Source organism: Atta cephalotes (assembly GCF_000143395.1).
Source record: "Atta cephalotes unplaced genomic scaffold scaffold00041, whole genome shotgun sequence".
Classification (NCBI taxonomy): Eukaryota; Metazoa; Arthropoda; class Insecta; order Hymenoptera; family Formicidae; genus Atta; species Atta cephalotes.
In genome coordinates this window covers 893,559-911,613 of record NW_012130105.1, presented here as the reverse complement: position 1 = coordinate 911,613, position 18,055 = coordinate 893,559, and the positions used below count along the sequence as shown (strand labels likewise).

At 25.4% G+C, this 18,055-nt stretch overlaps 1 protein-coding gene across 1 annotated transcript in view; it reads right to left on the bottom strand.

Annotated features, from left to right (window-relative positions):
• Nucleotides 1–812, bottom strand: part of LOC105622219 (elongation of very long chain fatty acids protein AAEL008004-like) — a 14,515-nt gene extending 13,703 nt beyond the window's left edge. Inside the window, exon 1 of the mRNA XM_012203645.1 lies at nt 752–812. Coding sequence (XP_012059035.1) covers nt 752–812 — 61 coding nt within the window. The remainder of the gene's footprint in view (nt 1–751) is intronic.
• Nucleotides 813–18,055: the final 17,243 nt, after the last annotated feature.

The window sequence follows — 18,055 nt, the reverse complement described above, 5'->3', positions numbered from 1 at the left end:
AACCGACGACCGACCGTACCGACCGACGACCGACGTACCGACGACCGACCGACCGTACCGACGACGACACACACGACGACCGACGTACGTAGTATATATATATATATATATATATATATATATATATATATATAATCTCTGCAAAAAAATGATTGAAATTAGAAATTTATACTTTATAAAAATAAATGTTATATACATATAAAGCAGTTTAATAAAATCGATATTTATATTTAACAATACAATTTTATAGTTTAAATGAAAATTTGCTCATTATAATTATAATTATAATTATTTTTAAAAGAGCATGTCTACTTCTTATTGTGAAATAATTTTTGATCCAAGTTTTAAATCGCCAAACTTATTACATTACTTCAAATATCTATGGTTTTTTCATAACTTTTTCATTTCGTTAAAAAAATATATTCTTAAATGATAAACAATCTATTTTTATGGTATGATATTGTAATTTTCGATCTCCATTTCATAATAGCTAATTTTAGAATGGTAACAGCAAAGCAAATGAGTTTTTGAAACGACTTTTGAAATGATAATGTATGCTTGTATAATATTCTATTTTGATACAGGAGGATTGATATTATAATTTCGATCCATTTTTTTATTTTTAGCCTTTACGAATATATTAAAAAAGTTTTATATTACAATTAGTTTAAAAAAATGCAGGAAAGTTTTGGATGCGAGAGTTAAAATATGTATATTATTAAAGAATATAATTAAAACGTAATGGACTTACCGGACTGATTGTCCATAAGGTCCCTATAACTATGCATCAGATTTGTCACTATGCTCGTCATCTTGAATAAAATCTGAAAGTAAAATATAGTAAGAATTATTTTTTGCTTGTACTTTTGAAAGAATAGTACTGATTATGAGTATTTTTAATAGAATCAGAAAACCACTATAACAGTGGCGCTGAAACAATGTTATATTTTGAGGTAAAAAATACAATAAAAAATAATAAATTGTAACAAATTTTACATAATTGGAAAATTTGTGCTAAATTTAACATCCTTCATGTGTCTCAAACAGTCCACTTAAATTTGATATTATTTTAACATTAAGACTTATAAACAATGAGAATGCGAAATGTCCTCTCATACTCTCAAGATATAGTTATAATCATATCGCGTTTATAACGGATCATCGTTATGCTGAGTACAAAGTAAGATTATCTAACTGATATAATTAATTTTAATATTTTGAATAACTTATTAAAAATTTCACTTATAAACTTAATTTTAGCTTAAATTAATGTTTGGGTATCCAGTTAAGTACAATAGACGAATATAAAGTTCTTAAATTTGGATAATAGACTAATGATAGGTTTCACTAACTGTATCTATACTGTTACAACGAATTAATTTGACTCCGAAAAGGTTATCGACATACACTGAAGATGATCAAATCTTATGCTCGAAACATCTGTAATTGGTGATTGACATATATATATAATATTTATATTATATTTGAATAAGTAAAACATTGTTTGGCTCTCATTGGCATCATAAACCTTTATTGATTTAATCATTGGAGCTTTATTCAATTTTTATTTAACATTATTTTAAGACAAATAAAAGTAACACAAATAATATATAAAAATTAAGCACAAAATTTTAAGAAGAACTTGAATGGCCTGTTTATTCGCAATTTTAACACAAAAAGTTTTAGCGTGCATTCAAGGAAGAATTATAAGATTTAAAAAATAGACCTCTGCATAAATAGATCTTCTAAATAAAAAAATGCAAAGCATGAATAACATATAATTTGGATATAATTAAAGACACATTATGCAACAATAGATCTTGATCTTAATATTTTGTGAACTGGCGATTTGGGATCGCTCTTATTTTATAAATTGCTCGCATGATTTTGATGAAACTTGACTTATGTAATGATTTGATATTTTGTTTGAATTGAGGTCAAAAATAAAAAAATCAAAATTGTGAATTCAATACCAGAATATTTAAAAAAATAATCGGATTATTCAAACTTGGTTTTAGGGAGTTTTTAATTGTAAAGTAACATCAAGTTTTCAGTTTCTTCAGTTTCAGTTCGCTTTATTTGAAGCTTATCAATGTTATGTAAATTAATCCTAATTTTTAAAATGATTTTCAAATTTTGATTATTAGCTCTTTTTTCATAGAGGTTTTGACACTTTTGAAATTCGATATTTTCGGGTTACATTCAAACTAAATTAAGAATTTCCCAAAACAGAATTTCACGCAATAATTAAATTTTTTTTAATTTGAATTTTTGAATTTTGAAACGAAAATCGAATTTAACGATTCCGAAAATCCCTAAAAGTTACTTTATTAGAAAGTTTCGGCTCAAAAGATTAATATTATTTTGAAATAATCTGATTAAAATTATATATTATAAAATATCGTGTTCAAAGACGGCGATATTTTAGATATCATGTGAGAACACGTGCTGTGTTAGGATATAGTTTAGTGGATTACCGGAAATAGTTGAAGAAATTTTTGATTGTAATAATTCTTGTTGAATACACTGTATTTAGCTTGTAACACTTTCATTCAATAAAAAAGATTGTTTACAAAATACAATTACTTGAGAACAAGTGTTGAAAGTATGTAATATTTAAGAGAGATCGCTTTCTGCGGATAAGTTCTTTTACTTAAAATCGCGACAGAAACTACGTTCAAGTTGCTTATTTTTTGCTTACTGTCTCAAAGCTCTGCTGCACTCGAAATCTCTGATTATACTAAAGAAATCGATTTCTTTCGAATGAATTTATATTTGAAAATGAGCAATCTATATGGCATAAGTTATTTTCACGTAAATAATTCTTTCACGAATATATGCATAATTTTTCTCATTTAAATTATTAAATATAGATAAGAAAATGAGATAAGAAGTGAGAAATGAGAGAAGAAGAATCTCGAAAGGCGTTAGATTAAAAAAAAATTGATTTATAGTCGTTTATCATGTTGAAATATAATTAATTTTTATTTTATGCAAATATATCTCTCTAAATCTGAATCAGTGGATAATCATTAATTATCCAGTGGCATACTTGACATTGGATAATTAGTAAAGTTCAACTTTAAAAAAGAAAGAATGTTTGAGCATATATTAAGATACTGATTTGCGCATTAATTTCAATCTTTCAATACCATATTCACTGAATGTATGTATGTAAAACAAGGTTAATTTATTACTTACAATAAAGATTAGTTAGATTAGTGATCTCACATTTAATTCATTGATTATCACTTCGCACTGAGGATATCAATGATTATTCATTGATTCAGATTTAGAGAGTATAATTTATATATTTAAGTCAGTATCTTATTAAAAATGGATCTGCTCGATTTATTCAATTTTATCAGACATAAAATACAAAAATAACTTTCGTATTTATATGTGTGCCGAAATTTAAAATAACAGATTAATTAATTTTGAACAAGACAATACTAACTTAAACATCATGTCAAAATCAGAAAATATAGAATAATTGTCTTAGCATAATTTTTAACATATTCAATGTGTAAGTCATTAGCGTAAAATAAAAAAAAATGTTTAATTAAAAAAATCAATTATATAAATATACTTTGACACGACAAGCAATAGGAAAAAGTTTGAGAAAATTAGGCGTTTGTCATTTCCCGAGATTAAATTGCGACAAAAAATTGCGAAATATTCGTAAATAAATATTATTTATGATATTATGTCACCTTTGATTATTAATTATAAAACATTTGACTGTAATATAAAATATATACTTTATGAATCATTAATTATAATAAAAAAGTTACATTCGAAAGTATAAAAAAAATAGATATTGGAACGCCTGTATTCTGTAGTTTTAGGGTATGAATTGAATGTGTTAAAAATATGCTAAAACAGTTATGAATTCTATAAAATCAAAACAAAAAATAAATCCAATTAGAAAAGAAGTTAATGTTGTACTTATAGGGAAAAAAGTATACAAAATGGTTAAATGATTAAATAGTTTATTTATTATAGTAATAAAATTTTATTTTACTATAAATAAAATTGGATTTTAATGAAATTAACATTGTGAGAACTTTTTCAAAAGAAATTAATAAAAGTTCAGTTTTATTTTAGTTAACATAAGATGGCACTAGAGAAATTATAATTTCTATTTATTAAAATAATACATGATTTTGCAGCTAGAAAAAAGATTTAAGCTGATATTAGTACAAATCTGCCATTTTAATTAATATGACTGATGAATATAACTACATTTGTGCAACAGTAGGAATTTTAGAGAATTTAACATTTTCTTTTGCATACTTTCCTATAACAATAGGACATTAACTTTTTTACCATTAAGTCTACTTTTTTCTTTTGATTTTATAATTTGTAAGAGTCTTAGCGTACTTTTAATATGTTCCATACTTTTAATATGTTCCATATTCTAGAAAGAATGGAATACAAGCGTTCCAAAATCCAATTTTTTTATATTTTTAAATATAACTTCTTTTGCATATCAACTTATTTGTATTATTCTCAATGATGCTTTCAGTAGAAAACGACATAAATTTCTTATTCTTCTTGTGTTATTAGTAAATTCGATTCTGAATGGAAATGAATAATATATATTATAAGTGAAATCTTTATAAAGACGTGGAGGGAATGACGTCTTGTCGAGAGTCATCACTCAAAAATTTAAATAACTTAAGCTATGTTTTACTGTCACATAAAAATAACATTTCAATTATAATTAGCTTAATAACTAACTTAATATTGCTACGAAAAAGAAGAGAATCCCTTCTGTTTACTAATAATTTCTCTTATTATATGCGATTCTGAAATCAATCAAAAAAATCGATTGCAAATTGATCAAAGAGTACAAATATTTATGATAACTTGTCTCTATCTTTTTTCTTTGATACTGTGTCTTGTGTATCAATTATTCTGACTCAATTTCTTTTCAAGAGTTCATGTGCGTTTTTTAATATGCTCACGCCCCGTCCCGATTTTGTGTGTATGTCATGTCATCCGTTAGTAGGTCGAAATAACGGTCACTCGTAGAATGTTCGAATTAACATTTCGTCGAATCTTTTTATTGAACGATGATCACAATGACGTTGGCATACTGAGCTTTAATTTCGATGTAAGGAAGGTAGATGTAGTCGAGCGCGACCGACTGTATATGTGGACGTATTTATGCGCTCGAACGTGAATACGAATCTACGTACATACAGTTACGTAGTTAGTTAATTCATATTGATAAGTGCACTTAATGCATGCGAATCAGGCATGATGATTGTTAAAGCGGTATAAAGACGGCGTTGACTTTTCGCATTGTGCAATTATGAATAAGAATTATTCTTTTACATCAAAGTTCAATATGGTCATTAAATACGTTTATTATCTGTTAGTTCTTTTATTGGAAACATTAAGGAATTTTTTTATTGATTGTTGAATAACGTTTTTACATTAGATTTTTTTTACTGATTGTGTAATATATAAAGATGTGTAGATCTTTGCCATTGAAAGTATTAGCCCGGATTTGCAATAGGTTTTTAAGCCAGAAATGACAAATCATAGTCAATTATTTTCCTCGTATTCGACTGTAATTGAGCAATTTTTTTATAGCTTAAAGTTTAAAAAATACCTATTATAGATCCGGATTTATGAATGCTTTCAATGACAAGGTATCTGATTAATTTTCTCGTAGCAATGGCTTTGTTAGAATTCATCTTTCATATCAACTCTTTGAATATCTAACATATTCAATATGTCCGAATAATTAATTATATTACATAATTCGTAATGTAAAAATATAAGCATATTAATTTATTTAATAGCCTACCTTGCGTTCTTTATTTTACTTTTGACTTTTTAATTTTGTTTTCTTTTCTCAGATATGTATATTGATCATATTATATCATTTTCATAAGCAAAATATCCAGATACATAAATAAAGGAAAGGCCCCTTTATGAGATACAGAGTTCATTGGGTAAATGCTAGAAGCAATGTCTATAAGCAGAATTAAAAAAATTATAGATCATTTTGAAGGAAATTTAATAAGCTTTAAGGTAACGTTACATAAAATTTAATTCAAATTCCATTTTTTTTAAATTAAAGAAATATAAAAAGTGAGCAAATCGCAAGTCAAACAATTTTGCTCCTAATATGAGATGCATCGAGAAATCGATAGTAAAACGCAAAGTATATCAGTATTGCAATTAAAAAACTTTATTTAATGTTTCTAAAATTCAAACAAACACAGCCAGCGTGCGCGAAAAATGAGCATAGATTATATCCAGAATTCGTTTTCAGGTAATTGGAATCAAGTATCGCAGATATAGACACTCGATGTTCATTCCGATTGTCTTTTTTATTATTGTACAACATTTATACTTTAGCAACGATTTTCATTATAATACAGGAGCATGGGTTATTTCAAATTAGGAATATCCTGGGTATCTCATGTTACGATTTCCACGCCTTATGATTTTACGATCATCAAATCTAACTTCTGTAATTAAACAATTCAACATATCTCAACATATATTTTTCTATTAGTATGACCTTACTCTATCACTACATAAAGAATCTATTGCCAAATATTTATTTATTAAATAATAAACAAGATTAAAATGCTCACATCAATGAAACTTGGAGACATCCAAATTCTAAAATCTTGTTTTACAATGACTACAGATTTTATCTAATAAGGAATTTTCTGTTAAATAGTTTTCAATCCAAGAGTAATAAATTCAGGGTAATAGAGGAACCAATAGATAGCGTTTATTAGTTTAGCAGAAACGTCGCTATGTCATATTAAGCACCTATCTCATAATAGGGGACTTTCCTCTACGTAATATTTATGTCTATTGGAATGATTATACACAGAAAATTACAGACCGTATTTAAATATATATATTCATAAGTGTTTCAAGTATTTCAAAAGTTTATATATCGGCAAATCTATTATAACTTCTATCATAAGCATCAAATTTATTTAAAATATATATATATATATTGTGAAACCTAACTAGATTAATATTCCATCAAGATTATTATACATATCAAAACAAATTCGATTTGTTTATTAGTATATAAATTATTTATATATAAAGTTGTTTCTTCGATAAAATTTTATATTTTATTTTTAAAGAAAATTAATTTTTGTTTTAATATACATAATAATGATGTATATAATAATGAGATTATTTAAATTTTATAATAAATATATTTTAAGATTCTTTAGTAAATCGAGTTATTACAGAAATGTCTAATTTCTTTGTATAATAAATAGTTTTATACAATAATTGTTTTATATAATAAAATTGAAGTATCGAATTTAACTTCGAATTTAATTTCGAAAGGTGAACATTAATGTCATTTTTTTTCGTTTGATAAAAATGTAACTCTTGATTTATTATCGTATATTTCATATTATTTTATCGTACATTTCATATTATTTTTAAGATATACACCTGGTTATAATATTTTATCTAAATTACGCAGATATTTGTTTTTGCAAATTTTTTGGCACTTTACTAAAGAATCACCTTTTAAGACTTATTTATTCAGAAAATAATTTTTAAAATTCTTAAAGACAATTGTTATATTAAAAAAAAAAACTAAGAAATTACTGTTCTTAGTAGAATGATGCTTTTTGCGTATAAATAGACAGATATTGAAGTATAAATTTTTCATTTTTCTGGAGATACGATTAGTATCTCGGCGTTAAGACAAGCGAAGCTTATGTCTTAGATAATACATAGATTATACATGGTATAAAACATATAAATTATATGAATTTAATAAAATTTTTTTATCTTAAAGTTTATTTTAAGTTTTCATTTATGTTCGATTTAATTAGCAACAGAAAGGGGCCTAATTTAGAAAAATTTAATTGTTTTATATATATATATATATATATAGAAGCCATTATATGATTTACTATATAATTAAATAGTAAATATAATAAAGTCTATAAGTCTATATCATTATTTGTGAATTAGCTCTTATTGATATTTTTTCTTCTTATCATTGAAATTTTATATCGAAAATCTGTTATCAACGTCTACTCATATGTTTTATTATATTTTACTGCATGTATCATCATTGAATGATTAAGAGAGATAATGCCGAACATTTATCAGTGCAAATCGAGATTTAGCTAAAATTTATGGAGTCGCGTAAATTTCTCTCTTGCTCTCTCGACGTGGCGTAGCTTCTCCGATCGATTACGTGTATTACATAAACAGACAGGTGAGTAGATGTCGGTAGCAGGTCTTCGAAACAAAAAGAGAAAAAGAGGAGACGGAAAACTGACATGAAAGAGACCACCTTTGGCATCACGAAGTGTGCCGCGAGAAAGTTACTAAATATACGATTACGGCGCGTCAGAAACAATTGCACCAGAGTTAGCTAGCATAAAGGAGGGCATATATCGTCACAGGAGGAATATAATAGATATTAGATTAAAAGTATTTCGATTGGATTCTGCTTTAGTTTTAACGTATTTATGTTTTTTTTAAACAATTATTTGTAATGCATAATAGCGTGAATTGAGAAAAGAGACAAAAAAATTAAGGCGCCTATATATAAAATTACGATAACTATTTGATTACGATAACTATTTGAATTTTTTTTTAATTACAATTACTATTTAACTTGAAAATATATCTAACATAATTTGACAGGGAACAAAAATTCTGTTTTGGAATGTATCATATAGCATCTTAGCTATTCATTCTGTGTATATATTTACCTGCATCGCAAAATTATCAACTTAATCCTTTATGCCATGTTAAGAGCGCATTTAAGCATTTTTACATACAAGACTCCATGTTTCGGTAATTATGGCATGGTCATCTTACTTTATTAGTGACCCAAATTAGTTGGATATTTCTCTATCATGGACATGCGCATTCCCAATAAATCAATTTTGCACAATCACAAATTGATAATTGTGGATTCCGTCCAATTTCCACAACGATAAAATAAAATTTATTTTTTAATTTTTATTTTTAATTCCTTTCATTTTTTTATATCTTTCGAGATAGTACAATTTTCACAAAACGCGAAGCTACTATACACTAAAAATTTTGTGTTAAATTTAATGCATTTCACATGTTCCATGCAGTCCGCATCTAAATTTTTGTGTTAATTTAACATAAGATAAATATTAGTAAAAAAGTAACACAAATATCATGTAAAAAATTAACAAGAAGCACTTCTAACATTTACGTTAAATTAAGTAAATTTAGAAACAAATTTTATGTTAAATTGACACAATTATTATGTTAAACTTAACTGAAATTAAGTGCTATTCTTACATTTTTAATTTAGGCGATGCCTCTGTAATATTTAACATATGTAATAGAATAGAATAGTATGTCCGATGAATACATCTAATATTCGAATAAATGAATAAAAAATGAATGAAAATACTCATTCGAATACATTTCTTTTTTATTGTTAAGAAATGAATAAATATTTTTTCCATTTGAATGAATATTTTTTAAATGATTACGTAATAAATGATTACGAATATTTTCATTTCGTATTCACTTTTACTCTGTATTATCTGCACATAGCTTGCAAGTCTACAAGAGAAAACAGAAATCTATAAAAACAATGGCTACGCGATTACACCATGCGTCCGCAACTTATACGATGGGCGTTCTTGTTTAATCTATAGATTAAACAAAGATATTTCTATTGAGAATAAATAATGTATCTCGAAATTTAATGTCCGCAGATCATAATGAACGTCACGCCCAAGATATTCTATAAAATATTTATAACATTACTGTCATATAACCGGAATTATATCGAAATATGTATGGTACTCTATCAAATAGATAGATTTACAAATAAAAATGTATAAAATAAATAACATTTATTCTTTTTACTTAAAGTCATCAAAGTACCGGTTATAGTTAGGAGGTAACGATTGCTTCTTGGAGCTTTTTTTCAGTTTATATTTTGTTTGAATGAATATGAATACTCGTTAAATATAATTTTTTTGTGAATAAATATTTTTTGAAAACTCAAAATTTTGAATGAATATATGATTACATTTTTTTTAATATGAAAATTTTGAATAAATACAATTTGGAGCTCAATTACAAATTTTTATATTCGAGCATACTAGAGGATTGGGTTATAAACATCTTTAAGAAAACATTTTGATATATCTAGCATACTGAAGAATAAAAAAATCTTATGCATACTAATTGATGCATACATTAGTTGATGTTTTATGTATTTGATATTTTATCTTAGCATTCTCAAATTGATTATTTTAATGCTAATATTGAAATGATGGCGGGTGCTCTTATTACCCATCCAATGCTCATATTACCCTTTGGGGTCAATATGAGCATTCTTAAAGATAATATCAGCACAAGAAATTTTTGTGTGTGTGTGAGAGAGAAAGAGAGAGAGAGAGAGAGAAATTATGTAGAAATAAAAGATTGAAATATATATATATGAAACATTTTATTAGAATCAAATTGTTTAATATAACCAAAAAATAATGTTACATTTACAAATATTTAGTAAATATTATCTAGGGTTAAGTAATCCTAAATTAAATAGATAAAAATTAAGTTAAAAAGTTAATTAATTTTAACTTAACTTTTAGTTACATTTTAGACTCTTAACTTTTTAACTTAATTTAATTATAATTTATCAGTAACTATTAATTTTTGATTTGAATTTTTTGAAATCAATCCTTAGATACAATGCGAGAGGCTAATATAATTTAATATATAATTTAGTAATTTTATATTGTATAATCGTTACTTGTGAACAAAAATAAGCAGATTCTTTAATAAATAAGTAAGAAAGGAAAAATAAAAAAAATAATGTAAAATATCAAATTTTTTCTTTTTTTTATTGTTCGAACCAAATTTAACTTTTAACTTTTTAATTACTTTTTTTATTAACTTAACTTTTAATTCAATTAATTTTATTATGGATTAACTTATATTTTAATTAAGGCTGTTAACTTTAACTTAATTTAGTTAAAAAAAAGTTAACTTACCCAACCCTCTGGTATTACTAAATGGTAATAGTTTGGTAATACTTATTAAATATTTGTAAATGTAACATTATTTTTTTACATAAATACAAAATGTTTTTTATTGTATAATGATTGAAAGAATTTTGATGGAATAAAAAAAATATCAATTTTATTCAAGAAAAAGCTTTCTCTCTCTTCTCTTAGAAACTTCTTTTAAAAACAAGTCGCTCACCTTTTAAATCATTATCGTTTAATTCTTCTTGCGCAATATGCAAAATCCTTATTTATATATAAATTATGTTGACTATCGTTTATTAATTTTGTTATGATTTCAACTGTTATTGAATAGAAAATCGTGTAATTCATCGTGTAATAATTCTAAATCATATGGATAATTCTAGGATCATTTTCATTTCTTACTATTATTATGTTATTACGTAATAAAAAATGCGAGAGAGAGAAAGAAAGAGAGAGAGAGAATAGAACTGAATTTAATTTTTTTTCACACAATCAGATCAAGTATTTATTTCGTAATTTTAAATGTGTTTTTCTTTCTTTTTTCTTATTTATTGGTGTAATATTTACTCAATCGCAGTCGCTAATAGCTTTAAGATAATGACAGATTATTATAACACATTTTAAGTGCACAGTGCACTACATAAAATTTATTATTTTTCATAGATCAATTTTTCTTAGATCTAGTATTTATCTGTTTATCATAATTTTAAATGTTTCTTTAATTTTTTCTGTTTTTATTAAGGCTCCTACCTACTGAATGCAGTCATCTTGAATTGACATCAGAAGTGAGAAAAATAATAGTTCTTTAATTTTTTTGTGAATATAAAAAAATTTTTATATTAATTTAACAATTTATATAACAATTTATATTAAGTCAGTATTTGTTTAAGGCCCGATTGCACCAATGTTACTTTGATTTTAAGCGAGGTTTAAAATTTTCTCCCTCTCTTTCAGTTTTAAGGCCCAGTTGCACAAAAACTTTCTCTGTTTCTCTTTCGCTTTCAAACAAGACAGAAAGAGTTTTAAGCCTCGCTTAAAATCAAAGTAACATTGGTGCAATCGGACCTAAATAAAATATTTGCAATCAATAGATTTATAAAATTTGGAAAACTTCTTGTGCTCTGGTAATCAACAAATAACATATCTATATATCAAAATTATGTTTAACTAGAAAACGTAATAAGTTATAACAGCAATCAGATTAAAATAAGTACGATTTCATTCTATTACAACATGAAATGAATTTTCACTATTATTTTACAAATATGTGCTATTAAATATAAATGATATTTTATTTAAAACATTTTTATTTTAATATAGATATGCTGCAAGAATTTTAGTTGTTTTTTCCTTGCTGATGTCATCAATTTAAAGATCTGTGATGAATGAATAGTCAGGTATATTAATTAGCATTGCGTATAGAAAACTAGCATTGTTTTACGTCAAAAAAATTCGGGAGTTTTGGGAATTTAAAACACTTAAAAAAATCTGAAATTTATGAATTTTGAGTTTTATTGAAGTTGTTGAAAAATAAATATTTTAGTCTCTTAAAAAGAAATAAAAGGAACGTATTTACAAATATTTAATTATATATTTAATTTACTATACTGAAATAACTGAACTGATAATTTAATATTTATTTGTTTATATATACAGAATGTCTACAGATAATTCTTCCGACAAAATTCGTGGACATGTAAAGCAGACTAAAAGTAAACTAAAAAGTCCTCTACCATTTGGCAATTTTTGCAACAGTTAACAAGATATTAATTGCTAAAAATTGCCGAAAATTATTTTCAATCATTTTTTACTCAAATATTATACTTGACAGAAAAACTGCAAGAGATAAAAATTGTTTATTTTCTTCTTATAGAGCGCTAAAAATTTTTTTAAGAATTTTTTAAGAATTTTTTAATACTATTTTCTCATGTTGGTAAAAATGAGAAAATGCAGTATTAAAAAGTTGATTAAAAATTTTTGAAAAAATTCGTAGAATTTTATGAGAATAAAATTAATAATTTTCAACTTTTGCAGTTTTTCTGTAAAGTTGATAGTATTTGAGTAAAAAATTATTAAATATCAATTTTCAGCAATTTTTAGCAATTAATATCTCGTTAACTATTGTGAAAATTGTAAAAATGGTAGAGGATTTTCCATCTCAATTTAATCCGTTTTATATGTCTACGAACTCTATCGGAAGAATTATTGGACATTCTGTATATCTAAAGTATTTACCTGTTTATATACAAAATAAATGTTAATGTATAATTCATAATATGTAGTGTCATCGTTTCTTCCTTTGTCTCATTATAGAAGTGTTTTTCTTAACTGAAATATAATATTACATATTCATATTTTTTACAAAATATTATTTTCAAATTAATTTACTATTATAATTAATTTTATTTAAATATGTAATTAAATAATAATAAAAAATATAATGTAAATAAGTATCAAGTGAAAGAAATATTTTACTAATCAATTTTATACAAAAAATTCAAAAAACCTAATAAAACCAAATAAAAGTTATTTTAAGTGAGCACTAAAATCAGAAATGTATATATTTTAATACTACGATCTTTAAGGTTTGTTTTAATATCAAAATCATGCGAGCACCAAATTCTTTGACAGTTAATAGAATTTAAGCCTCGGCGTCATTGGTCGGAATGAATTTATTATATTTATTTATATATTCATTTTATTTTTTTATGGTTAGTAACAAATTTGAATCTTATCTTTCGAATATAAATTTACATCATTTTAGAATGTGAATATTTTTAAAAATATGTGTACCAAGACCTCTCTAAATATAAGTGTTTTATACAACGGTTTAACATATGTTGAAATATTTGAATTAACATTATATTTGAATTTTTTTTGGTTCTATTTTGGAACAATAAATTAGCACTAAAATCCTTATGTACTTATTTTTTGCATACGTGTATATATTTTTATTGTATATATTTTTTTTATGGAGAGTCATCCAGCTTACCATTAAGCTGGACTCCTATTTTTTTATTGCTGCTAAACAGTTTGAGCACTAAAATTCGGAATAAGGTACTAAATTAGCACCTAAAAAGCACTAAACTTTTGATCTATTCTGGACTTGATTTTTGATGATGGGAAGTCCAGCTTAATAAACATTCGTTATTAGCTATTTAAAAGACTTAATAATTTTTCCAGATTATTACATTATATCCTAAAAGTTCGCAACAAAAAAAAATATATAATATTTATTATCTTGAAATATTCTGTGAAAAGTAGAGTTTTAAAAGAATCAGTTCTTAATTTTTCCTATATACAGAGTGTAACTGAAATAACTTCCACTAATCATACAGTGCTATTCCTGATAAAAAAGTTGAAAAGTCCTCTATCATTTTGCAATTTTCGCAACAGTTAACGAGATATTAATTTCCAAATATTGCCAAATAAAACAGATAAAATCGATATATAAAACAATTTTAAGATATCTTTTCGTGTTCTTTGTGAAATATTTGAAGAATCTCTTAAAGATATCTTAAAGCCGTCTTATACATCAATTTTATATATTTTGCTCATTGAGTAACTAAAAAAAAATATTGCGAAAATTACAAAATGGAGGATTTTTCGTCTCAGTTTTTTATTAGGAATAACACTATATGATTAATGGGTTTCATTATTTTAGTTACACCCTGTATAGAGAGATTCTGATTCATATCGTTCGTAATGTGGCAAATCGCGTCGTCGAACAGTCATTCTTGATTTGTGCTACAGTTAATTGGTTAAATATTATGAATTATTGAATTTTCTATCACAAATATCATCCATCGAATTACGTGTAATCAAATTCAATAGAATTACGTGTTTGACTAAAATTTCTATAATAATTTCCGATATCTCGATAAAATTAATAACGTCCTATTGTCGGCAGTATTATACAGATTAAAATTGTAAACTACTTACTTCTGCGTAAATAAAAACATAAAAGAGTAATCGGTTTAATCCTTCCATAATCACTGTGAGTGGATCAAAACGACTCGAGCATTTTTTACGCTAGATTTCAGAACCTTCCTAGCATCGCGGAAAGACGTATATCTGCTATCGACTAGAGCTTCAACTATCGACAGAGATGTTTAGCTTTTTAATTGGACTGTTAGTTATGCGTCTACTAGCAGCCATTTCCGCATAGTGCTTTTTTTCTTCTCGGGTCAAAATGTCAGCAAGTGTGACCAATTCGTTTCCATTCATTTCTATTAAACAAAATTATGATTTATATTTTTGCATTAAACTGTAAAAATAAGCAAGATATTGATTATTCAAGTATCCTTACAAATAAGGAATAAAAAAAAACGGAAAGAATATCCATCGTGCCTACGATCCATGTGTGATAAATATTCTCTAAATCTAAATCAGTGGATAATACCGAAGTGGTATACTTAATACTGAATTATGAGCACATCATATTAGTACACTTGATACTGATTAATCAAATTTAACTATAAAAGAAGTTTGAGCATATATAGTTAAAATTATATAGTTAAAATACCGATATTTGCACATTCTAGCACATTATAATTCCAATCTTACAATATACGTTAAATGCTATACTTATACACTGAAGCAAGGTTCGCTATAAGTTAGAGATACCACATTTCATTTATTAACTTTTTGAGGACCAGCATGTTTTTGACACTTTTTTATTTTAAGGGCTAGAACTTTTTTGTCAATGTCATGAGGTTGAGTGGCAAAAAAGATGGTGCCACTGTTGAATCCCTAAAAGAATCTCCGATTCTCTACAGATTAATTAGTGGCATGTTAGACCGAAGTGATTATCTACTGATTCAGATTTAGAGAAAAGACTCTATTTGTATATTGACAAGGGACCCAACTGTCCCCCTTCAATTTTAATGAGTTTTTAATATGTTATTCTCCAGATAAAAATAAGTATTTCTTTTATAGTTCTAAAGTCTATACTCTTAATGCTATTCATTCTGAAAATTTTTTTCTATCTCTTACAGTTCTGGCGATATTCGCTTCGAAAGAGAAAAATCAATTTTTTCCTAAGAGTGTTTCATCCCTTAAAAGTGTATGGGCACGTATAAAAAAATATGTGTCACTTATTTCTATCTGCAGAATAACCTACTAAAAGCTCATTAAAATTAAAAATAGATAGCTGGATCCCTTCCCTTACTGTAGCGAAGAGTAACGTTTTTTATATATATTTTATATATATTTTTTGTATTTTATGTTTTTTAACTTAATTTTGTCTTCAGTATTAATAATAACAATAATTTTTATACTAACAATAACTTAAACCAATAATAAATAACCTTTTATAGGAATTTAATACGTCTGCCTAGCTGCCCCGCCTCCCCCACTTAATCAATCTTAATGAATAAATTATATAATAATGCGTTATTTATACGTTCTCAAAATTCGCAAAAAAAATTTTTTCATTCAGTTAAAAAAAATTTTTTTGTGGAAGGATCGTCAGTCAGTCCCCTACAACCAATGTTAACAACCGATTTAGAAAATCAACATAGGATTTATGCGATATTTATGTGTTTTCATATTCACATAGCTTCAATTTTTGTGCTCCTAAGGTAAAGTTTGCTTTTGTTTGCTCTTGGAGCAAACAGTCATACTCATCCCTAAGTCGTTTAAAATTACAAAATTACGCTATCTAACAATGCAAAATATATCTTCGATTTATGCGTTGCTTCCAAACAATTTCGATTTTTGCGCTGCAACCCTTCAGTTATAATCCTGAAAATAATTATAAAATTTCAAATTGGTAATCGAATGGACTGTACAGTTAAAAAATTCCTAATTTCCCATAGAACAATTTAAAATCTTTAAAATCGGACTTTTAATCTCAAAAAATTTTACATTTTTTTTTTGTACGACTAATGATATTATGACAATAATATAATAATTTTAATGTTCGGAGACGTTCTTTATGAATTTCTGCAATTTACAATTTTCAATAGATTCACAAAAAAATTTTACATTTTTTTCGCAAAACATCTTTTGTCTGTCTCACTTTTTTAGCTGTAGAATATGTTAGCAAATTAAAAAAAAATAAATTGATGTTTCAAATGTACCGGTTTGACATGGAATGCTACATAATTGTAAGTATATAATTGTAAGTATATAATAATAAAGTCATTTTAAAGAGAAAACATGTAAAATATTAGCTTAATTTCATTATGTATAAATTAGTACAAATTCAGTTGTGTTAATTTTTGCTTTTGTATTGTTTTTTTTATGGTTCTGCCAGCTTAAATCTTAAATCAGCAGTGCCACTGTTTTGTTTAAATTGACACATATAATATAGAATTGTTTTTGGCAGTATAAAATAATACAAATTCAATCCTACTGATTTCTTAATATTATTTTTCTTTCTTTTTTTTATTGATCACATATTTTTGAATTGATCCTCAGCTTAATATTAAACTATTAGCGCTATGGTTTTTTTCAAAATGGCGGTTTTTAATTTTTTATAAAATTATCATTAATGGTACAATTTAGTACAAAATAAGTACTAAAAATTCTGATAAGTTCAATTTGATTGTGCTGGTTTGCTCCTGGTAGCTTTATAGAGTTAATAAAAAATATTATATAAACATTTACTTATATATTTGATTTATTCTTGGAGCCAATAAACTTAATTTTTATTTTCATTTCATTTAAACAAGGAAATGTAAATTTGATAAATATGATTCTAGCAATTTAGATATTCATAAGAGAATGATTTTATCAAGAGAATATCAAAATATCAAAATAATGGAATATTTAAATAAATAATAAATAACAAACGTTATATTACATTAATATTATATTTAACCGATAAATGGTTATGAATCATTTGACGGATAATCAGCTGTAATGAATTAAGAGGTTTCGCGTACGCAATATGTAATATACATTCCAGTGAAAGATAAATAATGGAAATAAGAAAGCAGAGAAAATGACAATATTTCCATAATTTATATAGCGAATTCAATCGACATTTATTTTATGATTTTTAAGTAAATGTAATTTCGCGTTATTTATAG